The sequence below is a fragment of the Cygnus atratus genome, chromosome Z (genome assembly GCF_013377495.2).
Source record: "Cygnus atratus isolate AKBS03 ecotype Queensland, Australia chromosome Z, CAtr_DNAZoo_HiC_assembly, whole genome shotgun sequence".
NCBI lineage: Eukaryota > Metazoa > Chordata > Aves > Anseriformes > Anatidae > Cygnus > Cygnus atratus.
In genome coordinates, this window is record NC_066396.1 from 22,320,648 (window position 1) to 22,336,682 (window position 16,035).

At 35.1% G+C, this 16,035-nt stretch overlaps 1 protein-coding gene across 4 annotated transcripts in view; it reads left to right on the forward strand.

The window, feature by feature from the left end:
* The window catches only part of CWC27 (CWC27 spliceosome associated cyclophilin), a 140,524-nt gene that overhangs the window by 111,312 nt on the left and 13,177 nt on the right, over positions 1-16,035 (forward strand). For 3 of the 4 annotated variants that reach the window (XM_035553462.2, XM_035553460.2, XM_050716423.1), the window contains 2 exons: positions 2,909-3,018; positions 5,838-5,941. In XM_035553462.2, the coding sequence (XP_035409355.1) occupies positions 2,909-3,018; positions 5,838-5,941 (214 nt within the window). Of the gene's footprint in view, positions 1-2,908; positions 3,019-5,837; positions 5,942-13,814; positions 13,853-16,035 lie in introns of all 4 variants that reach the window. The other variant, XM_050716424.1, reaches the window with a different exon arrangement.

Consider the following 16,035-nt stretch of genomic DNA (forward strand, 5'->3'; position numbering starts at 1 on the left):
AGCTGAGTACAGGGGGACTATCACCTCCTGGTTCTGCTGGCTACACTGTTCCTGATACAAGCCAGGATGTCGTTGGCCTTCTTGGCCACCTGGGCACACTGCAGGCTCATGTTCAGGTGAGCATCAATCAGCACCACCAGATCCTTTTCCTCTGCACAGCTTTTGAGCTACTCTGCCCCAGGCCTGTAGCGCTGCATGGGGTTGTTGTGGCCAAAGTACAGGACCCGGCACTTAGCCATGTTGAACCTCATCCCATTGGCTCTGCCCATCAACCCATCTTGTCCAGGTCACTGTGCAGGGACTTTCTACCCTCCGGCAGAGCAACCTAATGATATAATATACACATAATTTTATTTAAACTAAGGAAAAAAATCTTTCTTTGCCTGATGCAATTTACACATCCTGATTTGATGGCTGTAGGGCACATGTGCAAATTCTCTCTAACTTAAACTACTATTTTCTGCATCCTACACTACTTAAATAAGACATTTCTATGTTATTTCAGTGCAGTGCCTTCATGTTGTTGTTTCATTCAGTTTTATCTGAATAAATGCTCTTAGATTAAAGAGTTTGGAGCTTAGATATATTAAAGCCGATGTAATGATCTTTATACTTTGGATCAACGAGCTGGTCCTAAGTTTACCACGCTTGATGTGAAGGTGTAGTCCATTTATAATGCTGTGGTTCCTCTTTTTTCAACTCAAATACGAAAGATTTGGAGTGGCTGTGGGATGCTGACTAGCAGAAATGAAATATTAGCCATGCAATCTGCTTTTGCATTTTGAAACGGTATTTTACACTTTAAAAGGGTACTTTCTGCCAACAACTCTCTTTCAGACACTTTCTTTTCTTTGATAGTTACCTGAGTTTGTTCATGCAGACACAAAATATTTTTTTCAAAGAATCGCTCCTTATGAAAGCTGAATATTTTGTTTATATTAACAAATAATGTTTATGGTTTTGAGTTGTTGTAAAATGTGTTAAAAACCCATTGTCTTAACAGCTATTGAAAATCCTTCCTGTTATGTTACTTGCTTTTAATGTGGAGTAATAGGTTCTAAGGCCTCATGGAATAATGCAAGCATGTCTTTAAGTCTTTGTAACGAAAGGTACAGAAATATGATGCATACAAGTGCATAACAGTTTTGGTTGACTCACTCTGAAGTTAGTTCAGGTGGATCTCATTATCATTTGTCTGACTTGTGAAAAGGCTTTCCTAGGAGGCAGAGAAGATGAAGTTGAGGATTATAAAAATTATGACAGACAAAGACCCAAGAAACAATAATCTTAAGAGAAAGCTTAAACTGAAATTTAAATTATTTGTGTTAACAGTAAGTGACAACTATATGAGGGTGATAAAAATACACAAACACACAACTTCAGGGGAATTTAACCTATATGTATGAGAATTATATTTGAGGTCTACTAGATTAAACTAAAATCTTAGTCAAAAGACATGTGTCACTAAGAATCGTAACTTTAATTTCAGCATATGTATACTAAAGTTTGGATCACAGCATTATAATGTTTATGGCCAATTTGAGACTGGTATTTTCAAGAACACGTTTCCCACATTTTTCACTTGTCATAACTGAACAATTATAATTACCATGGGGTAGACAGGATTCTTTTCAAAACACCCCTTTAGATAAATGTCACCTGAAAGGTTGTTTTCTATAGGAAAGCTCATGTTTTTTTTAGGTATTTAGCTAATATTTTCACTAATACTTAGTCTCTATTTATGTAGCGATATAGTCTATATATATGTATATATAAGGTAGTATATTGTTTCTGCACAGTCATCAAGTTTGATTGGATACACACATTTATGCAAAAACTAGTGTTCACAAGGGGTTGGTCTTGAATTAAGAATATATTTTAGTAATTAGTAGAAAAGTCTGACACAAAGGGGGGTAAAGATGAATCTGAGCCATTATGATTTGTAGTTTTATACTGTACTTTGTTATCCTCTTTAGTTCCTCCAATATTATGCTGCATGAGATTTTAAGCAGATTTTATTTCATTCATTCAGCTGTTTAACCGTCCCCAAATGTCTGTGTATATGCATTTGTCTTATTTGGTCCTTATAGAAGATGACATTTCTTTCTTTCTCTTGCTTTTATCAGTAATTCTCTGTCTGCTCTTCATTATATGCAAGCTGTCAAGAGGAAAACGGGAAAAAAGCAGCCTTTTGTATATTTGTTTAAAATGTTTTGCCAGTTATTCTTCAAATACATGCATGAAACATATAAATTAGGATAACAAAGAAATAAGAGATTCTATTTATAGGGATATGTAAACAAATATATTTGATATGTAGATACACCTACTACAAATTTATTTCCTCTTATTATGACATGCTGCATTTATGAACTTTATAGAAAACTTTAAAAGTGAGAGGGAAATTTAGTTTGGAAACAGAAATCATCTCTGTGTAGCTGTCAGCTATCATCTAAAAATCAAGGGTTTGATTTATAGTTTTTTCAACCTACAAAACAGAAAAACTAGCAATTTTTCCATAGCTGTAGAACATTAATACAACATACCAGTTTGGCTGCTCCATGAAAAGCGTTCAGAAATGACGGTAAACTTGTTAAAGGAATTTCAGCAAGTTCTTATTTCTCATCTTACCATCAGAGTATTTATTTCTGTTACCCTGCTTTCCCTGGCTCAGTGGTAAAATAAAATTGAAACAAAAATTTTTGGACTCATTGTCTGCCCAATACAGTGTTTTGTTTTTCATTTCAGCAAGTAGCAAATCATTCTATTTGCTGAGAAAGCAATACAGCTGAAACATTTTATGGAAGTGTTGTGCTTGGTATTTCAGAAGTCACAACTCTTCTCCAAAATGCTACTAAATTATAAACGTAAATTTATTTTGTTTAACCAAATATGTTTCCTTATTCAGAAGAGGAACCTGCTCCAAATAGTGTTGTTGAAGAATACCTTCAGGAGAAGAGAAAATATGAAGACAAGCGGAAGCAGCAGCCAAAGAAAGGCGTTTCTCGTGAAGATCAGGTAATTGTTTGAAAAACTAGGGAAAAAGATTCCAGAAAGAGTTCTGAAAACTATTCTTTCTTCATTTGTGTAAAAATGAAGATTAAAAATCCCATATGTTTCTTTTTCTATAAAAAGAATCTTGCTATTCCCAAACAATAATAAGTATACCTGTATGAGTGTGTACTCTCTGATCACCTATAGATTACCCAGATACACTGATACATGCAGTTCCTATGTATTTTTGAAAGTATCATGAGTTTAGTCACTAAAATATTCCAGAAGGAAAAGCTACCCACACAGAGGTATCTTTGATGATGTTTACGTGAGTTTGCATTTCTCTACAATGCTTTCCTTGGCTCTGGAGCTTGCTGTAAGATAGCACTAGGACAGAAGTTTGTGTATTTGGCATCTCTCCAAAGTGCTGGGTTTTTTTTACATTTTAGATAATGTTTTAAAGAGATCAAATTCATCCATCTCACTGGCCATTTTGAAGTGAAAAAAAAAAAAGGTTATTTTGCAGTCAAAATGTATGTAGACTTCAGTATGCAAATGTAAGCAAATTAAAGTTTGACATAAATATTTGTATTTTTTTCCTAAAAAGACAAGTTTGAAACCATTAAATACATGAAACTACCTGTGAAGTGGGAAATAACATTAATGTAAAATCTATGCGGTGCGTCAAATGCATGGGTCTTTAAGTGCATGTCAATTCAGTTAACAAAGATGTTCGTATTCAACTGTTGAAGCCAGAGAGATTGGAAACTTGAGGCTTAAAAACTTCAAAGCAGCGGCTGGCAAATCTTTATACTCTCAACAAGCTGATTTAGCTCTAAACTAAGAACTTTATGGAAAATTTGTACATTCAGAAGTCTGTTAACTCTGAATTAAAGAGTACTAAAGATTGGTTGGCAAAGTGGATCAAGGAATTTAAAACCACTTCTAGTGAATTTGTATCAGCCCTGTCCTGGACATCCTAGGAAAACAAGATAAGTTGACAGGAATACATATTTCAGTCATCTTAATTTTTATTTATGTAGCCTCGTTAGAAACTATTCAACAATAATTAATCATCTGTTCAGCAAGGATTCATTGACTCTTCAAAAATTAATAATCAAGTTCTTTGTATGCCATTTCATTTGTGGTGGGCCTCTTCTAGCCTTGCAAACCTCCTACCTGGTCCTACAGTACAGTTCTTCTGTCTTCTTCTGTCCATCTTCTGTCCTCTGTACAAGAGTAGGAGAAGATAGGGAAAGTATATGTCTCTAGAACACCAGACATTGCACATCCTGACCTTATAATTTTGCAAGGGTCAATTTATGAAGTTACATGATCCACCTTATGGCATCTAATCACTCACTGCAAGAATGCCTTCTAAGACACTGAAATTATTTTTATTCACAGGTCTATTTACAAAAATGCTGGCACCAGAGTAAATTAGGCAAGACACAAGGAATGTGGTTTTGGTTGGTCACAATTTCTTGTAAAAAGGGTTAGTTTGTTTTCATCTGATGGCCTGAGCAGAGATTTGCTCTCTCAGATGTTGTAAGCATTTGTCTGCAGTAACGTGTAAAACTGCAGAACTTGAATGATTCACAGACTCAAGTATTCTAGAAATTTTCCTTTCTCCCATCTTAAACAGAAGATTAAACAGAAAATAAAGAAAACAAATGCAAACAACAAAAAAAATCCAAAACCTGCCTTTGGCAGTGTTAAAATGTGTTTTTGAAAGAATTCAAAAGCCAGGAAACTCCTAAAGTTAAGATTGCTCCCAGAAGGAAATTTGATTCCAGTGAACACTTCTGGTATTTCCTATTTCTGTTTTCTATTCTTGTTTAGTTTTTATTCTTTTAAATTTGAAAAACTTGACCAAACAAAACTAAATAGCCATACAGAGGTGTTTTACAACATAGGTGGCCAACCTATCACCTACAGATCAAATGTAGTTTACCACATAAATTCAGTCAAGCACTTATTCCCTGACGCTTTCCTTTCCAGGAATGTCTCAAATATCAGCAAGAAATAAGCTGTGGGTTGTGCAAATTATTCTTATGGTCTGCCCTTTTTATGAAGAGCCTTGTGACTCCTCTACCATTGCAAAGCTTAGGCATACAATTCTTGTGTAATAGACATCTCTCAAGTGATCAGAAACAAGACCTGTAATATGATCTTCAGATGTCACCTGAAAGCCAGTGACATTTTGTAGCTGAAAGGCTGGGCAATGTCAGCTGGAGAATAAAATACCAAATATAAATCAGTATGAGCTTAATGTATGTAGCATAAGGATCTGTATCTGTAGAAGAAGTTAAGATGGTTCATTGTATTCGAGTCTAAAGCTTTGAATTTTTTAATGTCAGTAGAAAGTTAAAAAGATCAGCAATGTAAAAGTATGTAAGTATCAACCAAGCTAGGTCTTCAATACATAAGTCATCTGTAATTTATACAATGTTTTGCTTTACTAGATTAAAATGGCAGGTTCAAACAGTAAAATTTGTTGTCAGTGGTCAGTATTGTTTAATCAGAGGTTTCTATTCTGTAAGTATAACCACAGTTTTTTTGCCTTAAATGTGCATGTTTATTTCATTAGATGACCAAACAAATGCTCTCAACTATGTACCCCCAGCACTGCACACTCTCTCACCATTGGTGCTCTCACTTGTGGTGTCTCTGACTCTCTTGCTTGTCTCTGTCTGCAGTGTTTGTTTTTAGTTCATAGAACAGTTCTCTCTTCCATCTCATTGTACTGTGTCTCAAAATGATAATAGTTTGAAGATGTTTTATATACCTGTTGTTATTTATAAATCTATGTAACTTCCTTAAAACCATGTATTTAATTTCAGACACTGGCACTATTGGACCGGTTCAAATCAAAGTTAACCCAGGCAATCGAAGAAACTCCTGAAAATGAGATTTCTGAACCTGAAGTAGATAATGATGAAGGCTGGTAAGTTTTATGGATTTGGATTTCTGTGTTTATTACTGGTCAGGTTTGAGTGAGGAATAATCACACACTTCATTTTTCAATTGTTTCACAAACCAGTCTCTTTTTTCGATTTAATGAATCCTTCTTTCTTATCCCTCTTACTACCATTTTACTGTTTAGTGGCTCATTTAGTTACTTGTTTCTTTGCCTTATTTCTTCTTTATTACATCATTTTGAGGAAAGAAGATAGCATGCTTTCTGTGCCAATTATCTCCAGCAGGAATAAGTTATGAAAGGAGTTAGCACCATCTCCCACCTTCGAATTTACTCAGTTTATCACCTCTAGCTAAACTTCTCTGTGTTTCTGAAACCCTACTGCACTGGCATGGTCTTACTGTTAAGCCTAAATTTAAGGAGTAGCAGAAACACCAGATGTAAAAAGAGTTGATGCAGCAGGAGTCAACTAAAACATACTGGTTTAGTACTCTGGAAAATAATGCGGGACAGTAGGAAATGTTTTGCCTTGTATAGTCTTAAGTCCTACAAAAACTGTGGAGTGGTAAGTATTTTAAAGACTGATGGATAAGATAAAGATAGACTCACCTGAAATGGAGGGAGACCCCAACAAAGCAGGGTAGCACTGGAATTGATGAAGAGCTGCAGAAGTTGTGACCTTCACAGTCAAAGAAGCAACCTGTACCGTGTTTACTCATGTTAGTCTTTCATCCAAAGAACCCACATTAAGTAGGGAAGGGGAAAAATCTGTATGGTTTAAATTGTGATCCTGCAATCTTAGACAGCAAGCTGTTCAATGATAATAAAGAATGCTTTCATAAAATAGCTATAAAAAAGGGTTTTTTTAGAAAATGTATACAAACTGGTCGTGTTTTTTATAAGACAGGCAATACAGTTGGTCTAATATAATATCTCTACCTACAACATTTTCCTTAGTTGTACATATAAGCTATCACAGCTACAACAGAACTACCACTAAAATAGAAAATTGAACAACGATCCTGGCAAGTCTTCTAAAACACCCAGAATTTCTATATCTCAGATAACTTAAAATGAGTAAGTAAAAATACATCATATGTACCTTTATGATCTTCCTAAAGGCTCCGATCTTGGGAGTAGGAAACCAGTCGGATACCTACCTCTTCCAAACCCCAAACTAGTACCAGTAACTAGAAAAAAAATTGAATTACAATAAGACAAACTAAAATGTACAAAGATGTTTTAAAGTACATTAGAAATCCTTTTTAAATAAGAACAAAATGACATAACTAATTGTTGTTAAAGGACCCTATGTCTGTTTGAGGAGACTTACACAAAACAGAAAGATAAGCATGCTAATGAAGTGCTTTTTAAGCATTGGGAGCAGACTGTCTAAATAAGTTAGATTTACTGCCATTCTGCGAATGAAAAAGATGTGCATACTGATCTGAGAAAAGACAACATAAAAAAGAGTGGGAGGGAATATAATGTATGGGAGGCAAAATGGTTTTTTTGATTTTTTTTTTTACATTTTATTTCATTTTTTTTGTTCCACGTGTTAATAAATTAAAAGAAATTCTTCATCTGGAAGTTACAGGTCAAATTACAATAACGTGTAATATAAAAATGGTAATTTTTATACATTAAATAAGAAAATCTTAGACTATTTGTTTGAAGATACATTCCAAAGAAATTTAACAGAAAAAAAAAAAAAAGACGGTAGATAATAAAAAGCTGAATTGCAAATTATGGGGCCTAAATGGTCTCATAATGGATGATACTAAAATTTTAGATTACTCAGCTCACTTCTCCATTTTTATTTCTATCATATGAATGAATCATTGCTTATTTTTAATTTAGTAAGATGAAGCTACACAGATTCTGCAGCTTTACAGTCACACCTTCTTGCTTTTCACTGAGTAGAGCTGAGACCTCACTGGGGAAATACTAGGATTTTTTTTTTTTCAGAAAACTTCAGACATTTACTAGCAGAAACACTAAAACTAGTAGTACAGCACTTAGCATAGAATTCTTGCAGTCATAAAACAACATATTTACATATGTAGTGCATAATGAGTGCAATATTATCTTGATATTTTTCTCAATGAAATTTCATTTGAGTTACTGCATAGGTTATTAAAAATCCTGTAATTCTTTCAATGCAATAGCTATTCAAACATCACCAGCAATCTTTTTGCTTTTTATTTCATTGATTATATTCTTTGCTTAAATTCTTTTTTTTCGCAGAAGAATTGAGAATTTCTCTTAGCTGTAGAATCTAAACAAAACTACTGAATATGGTAGTTTAAAAATTCAGACTCTTTTTCTTAAGTTTTCTTTTTGCTTTTAATGTTAACTCTGTTGTCTGGAATGAAAAGAAGAAAAACAGCCTTGCTTTATTTGCTTTTATTCATTGGCAGTTTTAACAGGTAAAACAGAAAAAAAATTGCTTTGGTTTCTTGTTTTTGAAAATAGAGAAATTAATTTCCTAAATCTTGCCCCTTTCAGGATAAGTCTCATTACCACTTGTTGTTACTTTAAGTTTCTCTTGTCACCATCTATTTGGTAAATTCTTTAAATTACATAATCTTCCTTCATTATGTCTTTTCTATCTTGGGCATTATGCAGCTCTTTGAGGATGAGGTATAACATATGGCATAAATTTTTTGTCCCTTGGATTTCAGGATTTCACTAATCCTTTGAGATCCTTCAGACGTACCAATGTGCTTTTAAATTCTACAGAAAGTATGCAGCCTTTCCTTTACCTCTGAACACCTGATCTTTCTTTTCACAGTAATATAACCAGTCTGTTAAGGACTTGCAAAGTCTAATCATCATTGTTTGTGTTCCCTTCTGAGTAACTACTGACATCTAATTGGTGATAGTGCTTCTCCCTGTAGGCAACTTAAACTGAAGGAAGAGGATTGTTGTAATTTCAGATTATGAAATTGTGTGGCTTTTTTGTTCAGAAAACAACGTTGCATTCAAAATGGCACTAAAATGAAGATTTAGAATAATATGATGCTAAGCAATAGACTAATAATTAACATTATATTATTAGTTTTGCAGTTCAGTAAATGTACATGTTAACATTGTAGACTGGAGTCTTGCTCCATTTTCAGAGAATTTACTTCGAAGCTAAATAAGTTGTAAAATATTTTTATTACGCAAATTGGCTAGATCCACATACAACATTAGCAAAGCAATGAAGTTTCTAAAAGGTATTCATGAATGCTAGAATGTCTTGGAGAGTTGAATTTCATATTTTGGGATAAAGACTTAATGTTTTCATTTCTTCATCGGATTGGATGATTTGAGATACGTATAGTGACATGACATTAAAAAAAATTCTTTCTTAATTTCAACGTACTCCTCCAAACACGATAATTCTACTCAAAAACAATAATAGTACTTTATAAGATTTATAGTAAATATAATTAGCGTATGTCATACACGTATATCATATGCACAAATTATGTGATTCCTCCAGGCTACTTTGTAGATCATGGCTGCTCTTTTTGTGGGAAGTGAAAGCCAGCCACTATGCTTTGCTCTACTGTCAGGGTGTGTTATCTGAGGTAGAATGATTGCCTCTAAGACATTTTTATGTGTCCACAGGAGTGGCCACACATTGAGGTATAATTTTCATTTTCTGTCAAGATAGAAACTATTACCAATTTGTTATGTTTTCTTTTATTTGGCAAACTGTTCTCTGCATATTTGGCTGAGCTGCTGTATTGGCATGAAGCATAGCAGACATTTGGGTATTTTTCAGCAGCATTCTACTTTTTATGCAGGAAAAAAAGAAGAAAGAAATATGACTCTATTGTAAACAGTGTGTATGGTGTTTGATAATTATTACCAGATTTTACTGTCTAAGAAGGCATCTGAGGAAGTGTAGCGAAGAGATCTGAAGAGAAATGAATAATATTAAGTTTTAACATGAAATAGCAGGATCTTTGCTGGGATTGCAAACTCTGATGCTAAGTGAGAATGATTATATGTACAAGCCTGCGGCAATCAAAACTTAATTTCCCCTGCAGAAATCAAAAATATTGAAATAAACATGTTGTGTACTGCCAGAAAGGGTGCTTGTAACAATAAAAGGATCTCCAAAGAAGTAGACAAATGCATTTTTGTGGCATCTAGGTACATCAGGAAAATATGCCTGATCATCCTGGTGCACACATACTTGTCCTTACGGCTCCATATCAAGAACTATTGCTTATGCTTTTTTTAAGATTTGCCAGACTACTTTAGTACTGTTTCATCATTATTTGCTATTTATGTACTCATAGTCCATGTAAGAAAGCATCAGACGTAGGACTTCGTCCTTTACTTTCACAAAGGTTGTGCAGAGTGCAGCAGAGGTAGATTTGACAGAACATAGTTACTCATTCTGAGCTGAAAGTCTTACCCGGGGCTTCACATGACAGACTTCTCCCCAGAATTTAGTGAGGTGTCTTCTGCTTGGAGACTGAGAACTAAATGTGTGATGGCAGAAGACCCATCTGGAAGTACCATCTACTTGGTACTTCCACTCTGGATTACTGGATATGCCTGAATTTGAAAGTGGAAACACTGCACGGGTTACACTTTATACAGAACACTGCTACTCATCTTCCTTAGGATTTGGACTTCTATATACATTTTGTTGCATACATGTGGCACCTAGTCAGGTTGTAGTGTCACTTTGGGACCATGATTGTAACATCAAATAGCTACACCTTTAGTAAAAATCAAGTGTCAGTCCAAAAAATATTATGGCAACTATATATAATGAAATTGATGATGCAGATCCTGTGAACATGACATAAAATACCTTCCATAGAGATAATCCAGCTATGAGGATAAAAAAAATCAGATGCAGTCAAGTATATTCAAAGATTGACTGCTTTAGTCAATTTAGACAAAATCTTCCTCTTCAGATAGGATAAAAATGATAATTAGAACTCTGAATTACTTTCCTATTAAATAATTCTCCACTTAAAAATACATATAGTAACTGTATCCCAATCCAACTCTGCACCCAGGAAGAAATACTAGAAAGTTTGTAATGCTGTCTATGTATTCTTATAATTGCCACTAATGGAAAAGGAACACAGATACTGTACTGACAGACAGTGATACATAATCTCCCTGACAGAAAGGTAGCTGATCTGGGGCTATTATACTTTCAACTCTAGAGTTCTTTTAGGATTCTAGCTTGTCATTCCTGTTATGAAATGTACGAGTCAATTTAATGATGGTTCACTCTACTTTGTTATCTGTTTCCAGGAAGGGTAGGATTAGATCTTCTGCTGCTAAGAAGTGAAACATTTTCCCAGATAACTCATCCTTCTAAGAAGTGTCTGTTTATTCTTGTTATCAAAAATATTGCTGTTCAGTTGGTAAGAGTTTTCATTTCTGAAGCCACCAAGAATACTGATTAATCATAGAGTTAACATAAGAAAAGGGCCAGAAGGGGACCTCCAAATGTAATATAATTACACCGTTTCCATAACCCAATGGCCAATGTATCTGCAGTGCAATTTTCTTACTGTTAGTCACATTTATTCACTGGAAGTCCAATGACAGAGATTCCCCAGGCAATCTCTTGTAGTGTTTAAATGTTCCTCTTGGTATGGAATATTTGTATGTAATCCACTCTTCCTTGTGATATGAATGGATTCTAGAAAACTGTTCACTGTCTCTTTTTCAAGATGCTTTTTAGCACAATTGAAAATAATCACAAGCTCATCTCTTTCAGTTGGACAAAAAAGAAAACATTTTAGTCTTTCTGCAGAGATTATTCTTTCTCAATTTGTGATCATTCTTCCTGAGTGGTTCATCTCTCTTTCAAAGCACGAAATTCAAGACTAGATACAAGTCTTTGTCAGTATTGAGTGAAAAGATCAATTTATTTGTCATTGTTTCTTTTATGCCTGGTTTCCAATCCATTCCAAGCCACAGATCTTTTTCTGCTGAATGGTTGCCTAATCTGTCTCTGTCCTGTACCCATGCTATTAAATGTCCTTACTGAAATTCAGCCATTGCACTTTCTGAATTTTATCCTATTTTTCATACTATAACTAGTTTGCCAAAATCACGTAAATTCTAAATACTCCAATAAACTTTAATAGAATCATAGAATCATTAAGGTTGGAAAAGACATTCAGGATCATCTGGTCCAACCATCCCCCTACCACCAATATCACCCACTAAACATGTACCTAAGCATCAGGTCCAACCTTTCCTTGAACACCCCAAGGGACGGTGACTCCACCACCTCCTTGGGCAACCCGTTCCAACGCCTGACTGCTCTTTCTGAGAAGAAACTTCTCCTAATTTCCAACCTGAACCTCCCCTGGAGCAACTTGAGGCCATTCCCTATCACTAGTTATCTGCAAGAAGAGGCCGACCACCAGCTCCCCACATCTTCCTTTCGGGGAGTTGTAGAGAGCAATAAGGTCTCCTCTGAGCCTCCTCTTCTCCAGACTAAACAACCCCACTTCCCTCAGCCGCTCCCCATAGGACTTGTGTTCCAGGCCCTTCACCAGCTTTGTAGCCCTTCTTTGGACATGCTCCAGGGCCTCGATGTCCTTCTTGTAGTGAAGGTCCAGAACTGAACGCAGTACTCAAGGTATGGCCTCACCAGAGCTGAGTACAGGGGGACTATCACCTCCCTGGTCCTGCTGGCTACACTGTTCCTGATACAAGCCAGGATGTCGTTGGCCTTCTTGGCCACCTGGGCACACTGCTGGCTCATGTTCAGGCAACCAGATCCCTTTCCTCTGCAGAGCTTTCCAGCCACTCTGCCCCACACCTGTAGCACTGCATTGGGTTGTTGTGACCAAAGTGTAGTACTAGGCGCTTAGCCATGTTGAACCTCATTCCATTGGCTTCTGCCCATCGAGACCCTTCTTCAAGACCCTTCTTTCGAGACCCTTCTTCACAAAACTTCATATTGCACATGCATTCTATAAACACGTTCTTCTCTGTTAAAGTCATAAATAGAAGTGAACTAAACAGCCCCACCAAATTTATTATTTCACGCTTGACACTAACAGTGGCCATCTACTTCTAAACATAGGGCTCTGTACCTGATTTTCCACCAGCTTTATATCCTTATGAAATAGTTGTTTGTTTGTTTGTTTTTGTGTTTTTTTTTTTGTTGTTGTTGTTTTAATCTACACTTTTCCAGATGGAATACCAGTGTTTGTGGAAGTTACAAGTTCTGTGCTACAGAAATTCACTTGTAATATACCTAACCAAAATTCTGGACTATCTTCCACTGTTCTCACTCTGATCTTTGAAAACCAGTGTAGAATTCCTGAAACTGCTAAATTTATTGACAACCTTACATATAGTTCTGTTCTCATGAGAGTTTAACAGTCCTGACAATTTCTGAGTTGGTAGAACTTTCTGTAGAAAACAACCCACCATTTTCTCTCTTTAATGTTCACCTGATTGCCACATGGGGTTACCATGTATCTGTGAAGGTTCCCAACTGTTTGTGCATTCTCACAGATAAAATGTATGAGAAGTTTTGTGAACAAGCTCCTGTAGCGTTCTTGCATATAAAGCTTAATTGTTAAGATAAGTAACGTAAAACTCACACGGAACAGCACTCCATACAACCCAAAAAATATATTTATGTATATCATACACTAAACCAATCAAGAATTTAGAATTTTATATTTCCTGGGTGAAATCTAAGGTGTTGGATGTGAACTTGATCTTTCAAAGAAAGAGATCAGCTTTTTCCTTCCACATGGAACACTGTTATAGCTGTAACTGTAAGAAACGAATGTAAATGAGGCAGTCACTTAAGTATTTTGGGGATGAAGTCTAGGCTCTGAAATTTACTCTTTTCTTTTGATATGAAATAACTAAATAATAACTAAATAAATCTGTTCAGCTTTCAGATATACTGTGGGACAAGAAAGAATAAACAAGGTGGGAATTTGGAAAAAATGATGTTTTTTCATGTTTTCTCATTTTAAAATTATTTTATGCTTAGTTACCTTTGTTGAGTCTGAACTTAGTGAAGAACTTAGATCAAGTGAAGTTCACTTGATCACTAATAATTTGATCGTTATTCTGAATGTTACTTAATTTAAGGGATAGGAAAAAAAAGGAATATTTTTAAATCAAAGTGAGCAAGTAAATGCGTGAAAATACTTTTTCAAGTTACAGTGAAAAGGATATGAAAATTATGTGAGTAAAGGTCTTGCATTTCAAACAAGGCATTCAATATCTTGCTTTATAGATAGTGTTTCATATGCAGGTTGTTTAAATACTGATGCTGGATTGGCTATTGTTAATTATTTGTGACAAACCTCATTTAAGATAGGAAAGACTAAAAATGAATTTAATGGAACTGTTCACTTAAACAGACTGTTTAAAATCTTGTGGCTCTTAGAGGGCTTTTAAACATACCTCCTTGGTCACAAAATTCTATTTTGATTTGCACAGTGCAAATCAAATGATCATAAATCTGATCACCTGATTATAGCCAAGAATAAAGGACAGGAGTCTGTTTAATTGTTTTTATTACTGCTTCTTTGGACAAAAATCTCAGTGAACTCAGTGAAGGTCAGTGCTAACCATTTAAAGTGCAGACTGGTTTATACACATCAAATACTATAACCTTTTCCCAGTTCTGAATTTCACAAAACTACCCCTGATGCTAGTTAAATGTTTTAACAACATTGGGTGCTAATGCTAAGCTCTTTCTGCCAGGACATTCACTGCAATTTGACTGCAAAATTTTTTACCCAGTTTGTACAGAAACTTTTTTTTTTTTTACAGAAACTGTTTTACTCCAGAACAAACAAACAAAACCTGTACGTTCAGTAAAGGCATTCTCTATCCAGAATCAATAGTTATGTTCTTTACTTCAGAAATGTTTTCATTTATAGTACAAGGAAAAATTCTCTCAGAATATTTAACATTGGTGTCAAGGAGAAATCTGTTGCAATCAGGAGTAGGAATACAGTATTTCATTTCTTTCATTCTCTTCCAGTAAAAGGTTTTGTATCTGAGAGAGATTTGTGTCTAAAAAAAAAAAAAAAGTATCAAGACACCACCTCTAATGTCCGCTCTAGAGAGTAGGCTTGAATTGGTTTGGTTTGGTTTTCTTTTTTCATCAAAATAGGAATTTCAGAATCAGGAAAATGTTGAAGCCAGTCAGCCTGTTTTTATATTACAAAATTTCATTTGTATTAAGAACTAAATCAATGATGCACACTGTTAATATCTACTCCACATAAATCTGTTAATGTCTTCCACATTTTATTTCCAGTACTTCTTATTTTATACATCTGCTATTAAACTATGCATTGTGAAATCCTTCTGGATAAACACCTAAAAAAAATGGTTGTATTTCTTTCATAAACCTAACCTTTTTATGTGTGTTTTCTAGAATGCTGTCTCTTTCTTTGCCATAATACCTTACAGATGATTATGAAATATGGCTTCCTCAAGATTAGCACCAGTCTCTGCAGATTCAGCTGCAGAAGCTTAACTGTGACAAACACAGTAAGCTCCTGAAAACTAAGCAGCAGTCTTTTTCACATGCCGATGCTAGCTTGGGGAACGAAAGAAAAAGTGCTGCTGTAATTTATGCCAGTGAGGCACAAAGATGGATTAAAGCCATGTTAGCTCCCCTCCTCCCATCCAGATTTGAGCCAACGTTCCTCCACTAGTCTGGAAAAACTGGCTCTATGTTAGGGCTCTCCTGCTAAGGCCATTGATTTACTCAACTACATTTAAGAAAAAAAAAAAAAGTTGACAAAATACTTACTTGCTTGTTACAAAGAATAAGTGCATGCCAGAGGTCTGTATTAGAAACACATTGGAAAGAGGGGTTTCTTTTCTGTTTAGCAAAAAGATTAGTGTTTGTTTGGGGTTTAGCATTGTCAGTAACTTTTAAAGGGAAAAAGAAAAAAAAATCCTCCTGCTCTAAATCGTTTTTCTCCAATTTTCTCTCCACCTTCTTCACCCCTCTACTGCTAGAATGTGGTCAAACCTTGGTATGTAAATGCTAGCTGCTAGCCCACTGCTGAACAGTCAGTAATTTTGTATTAACAAATTGTTCTTCTGCTAAAGTTACATATTTATTGCTTCTAGCTGTTTAG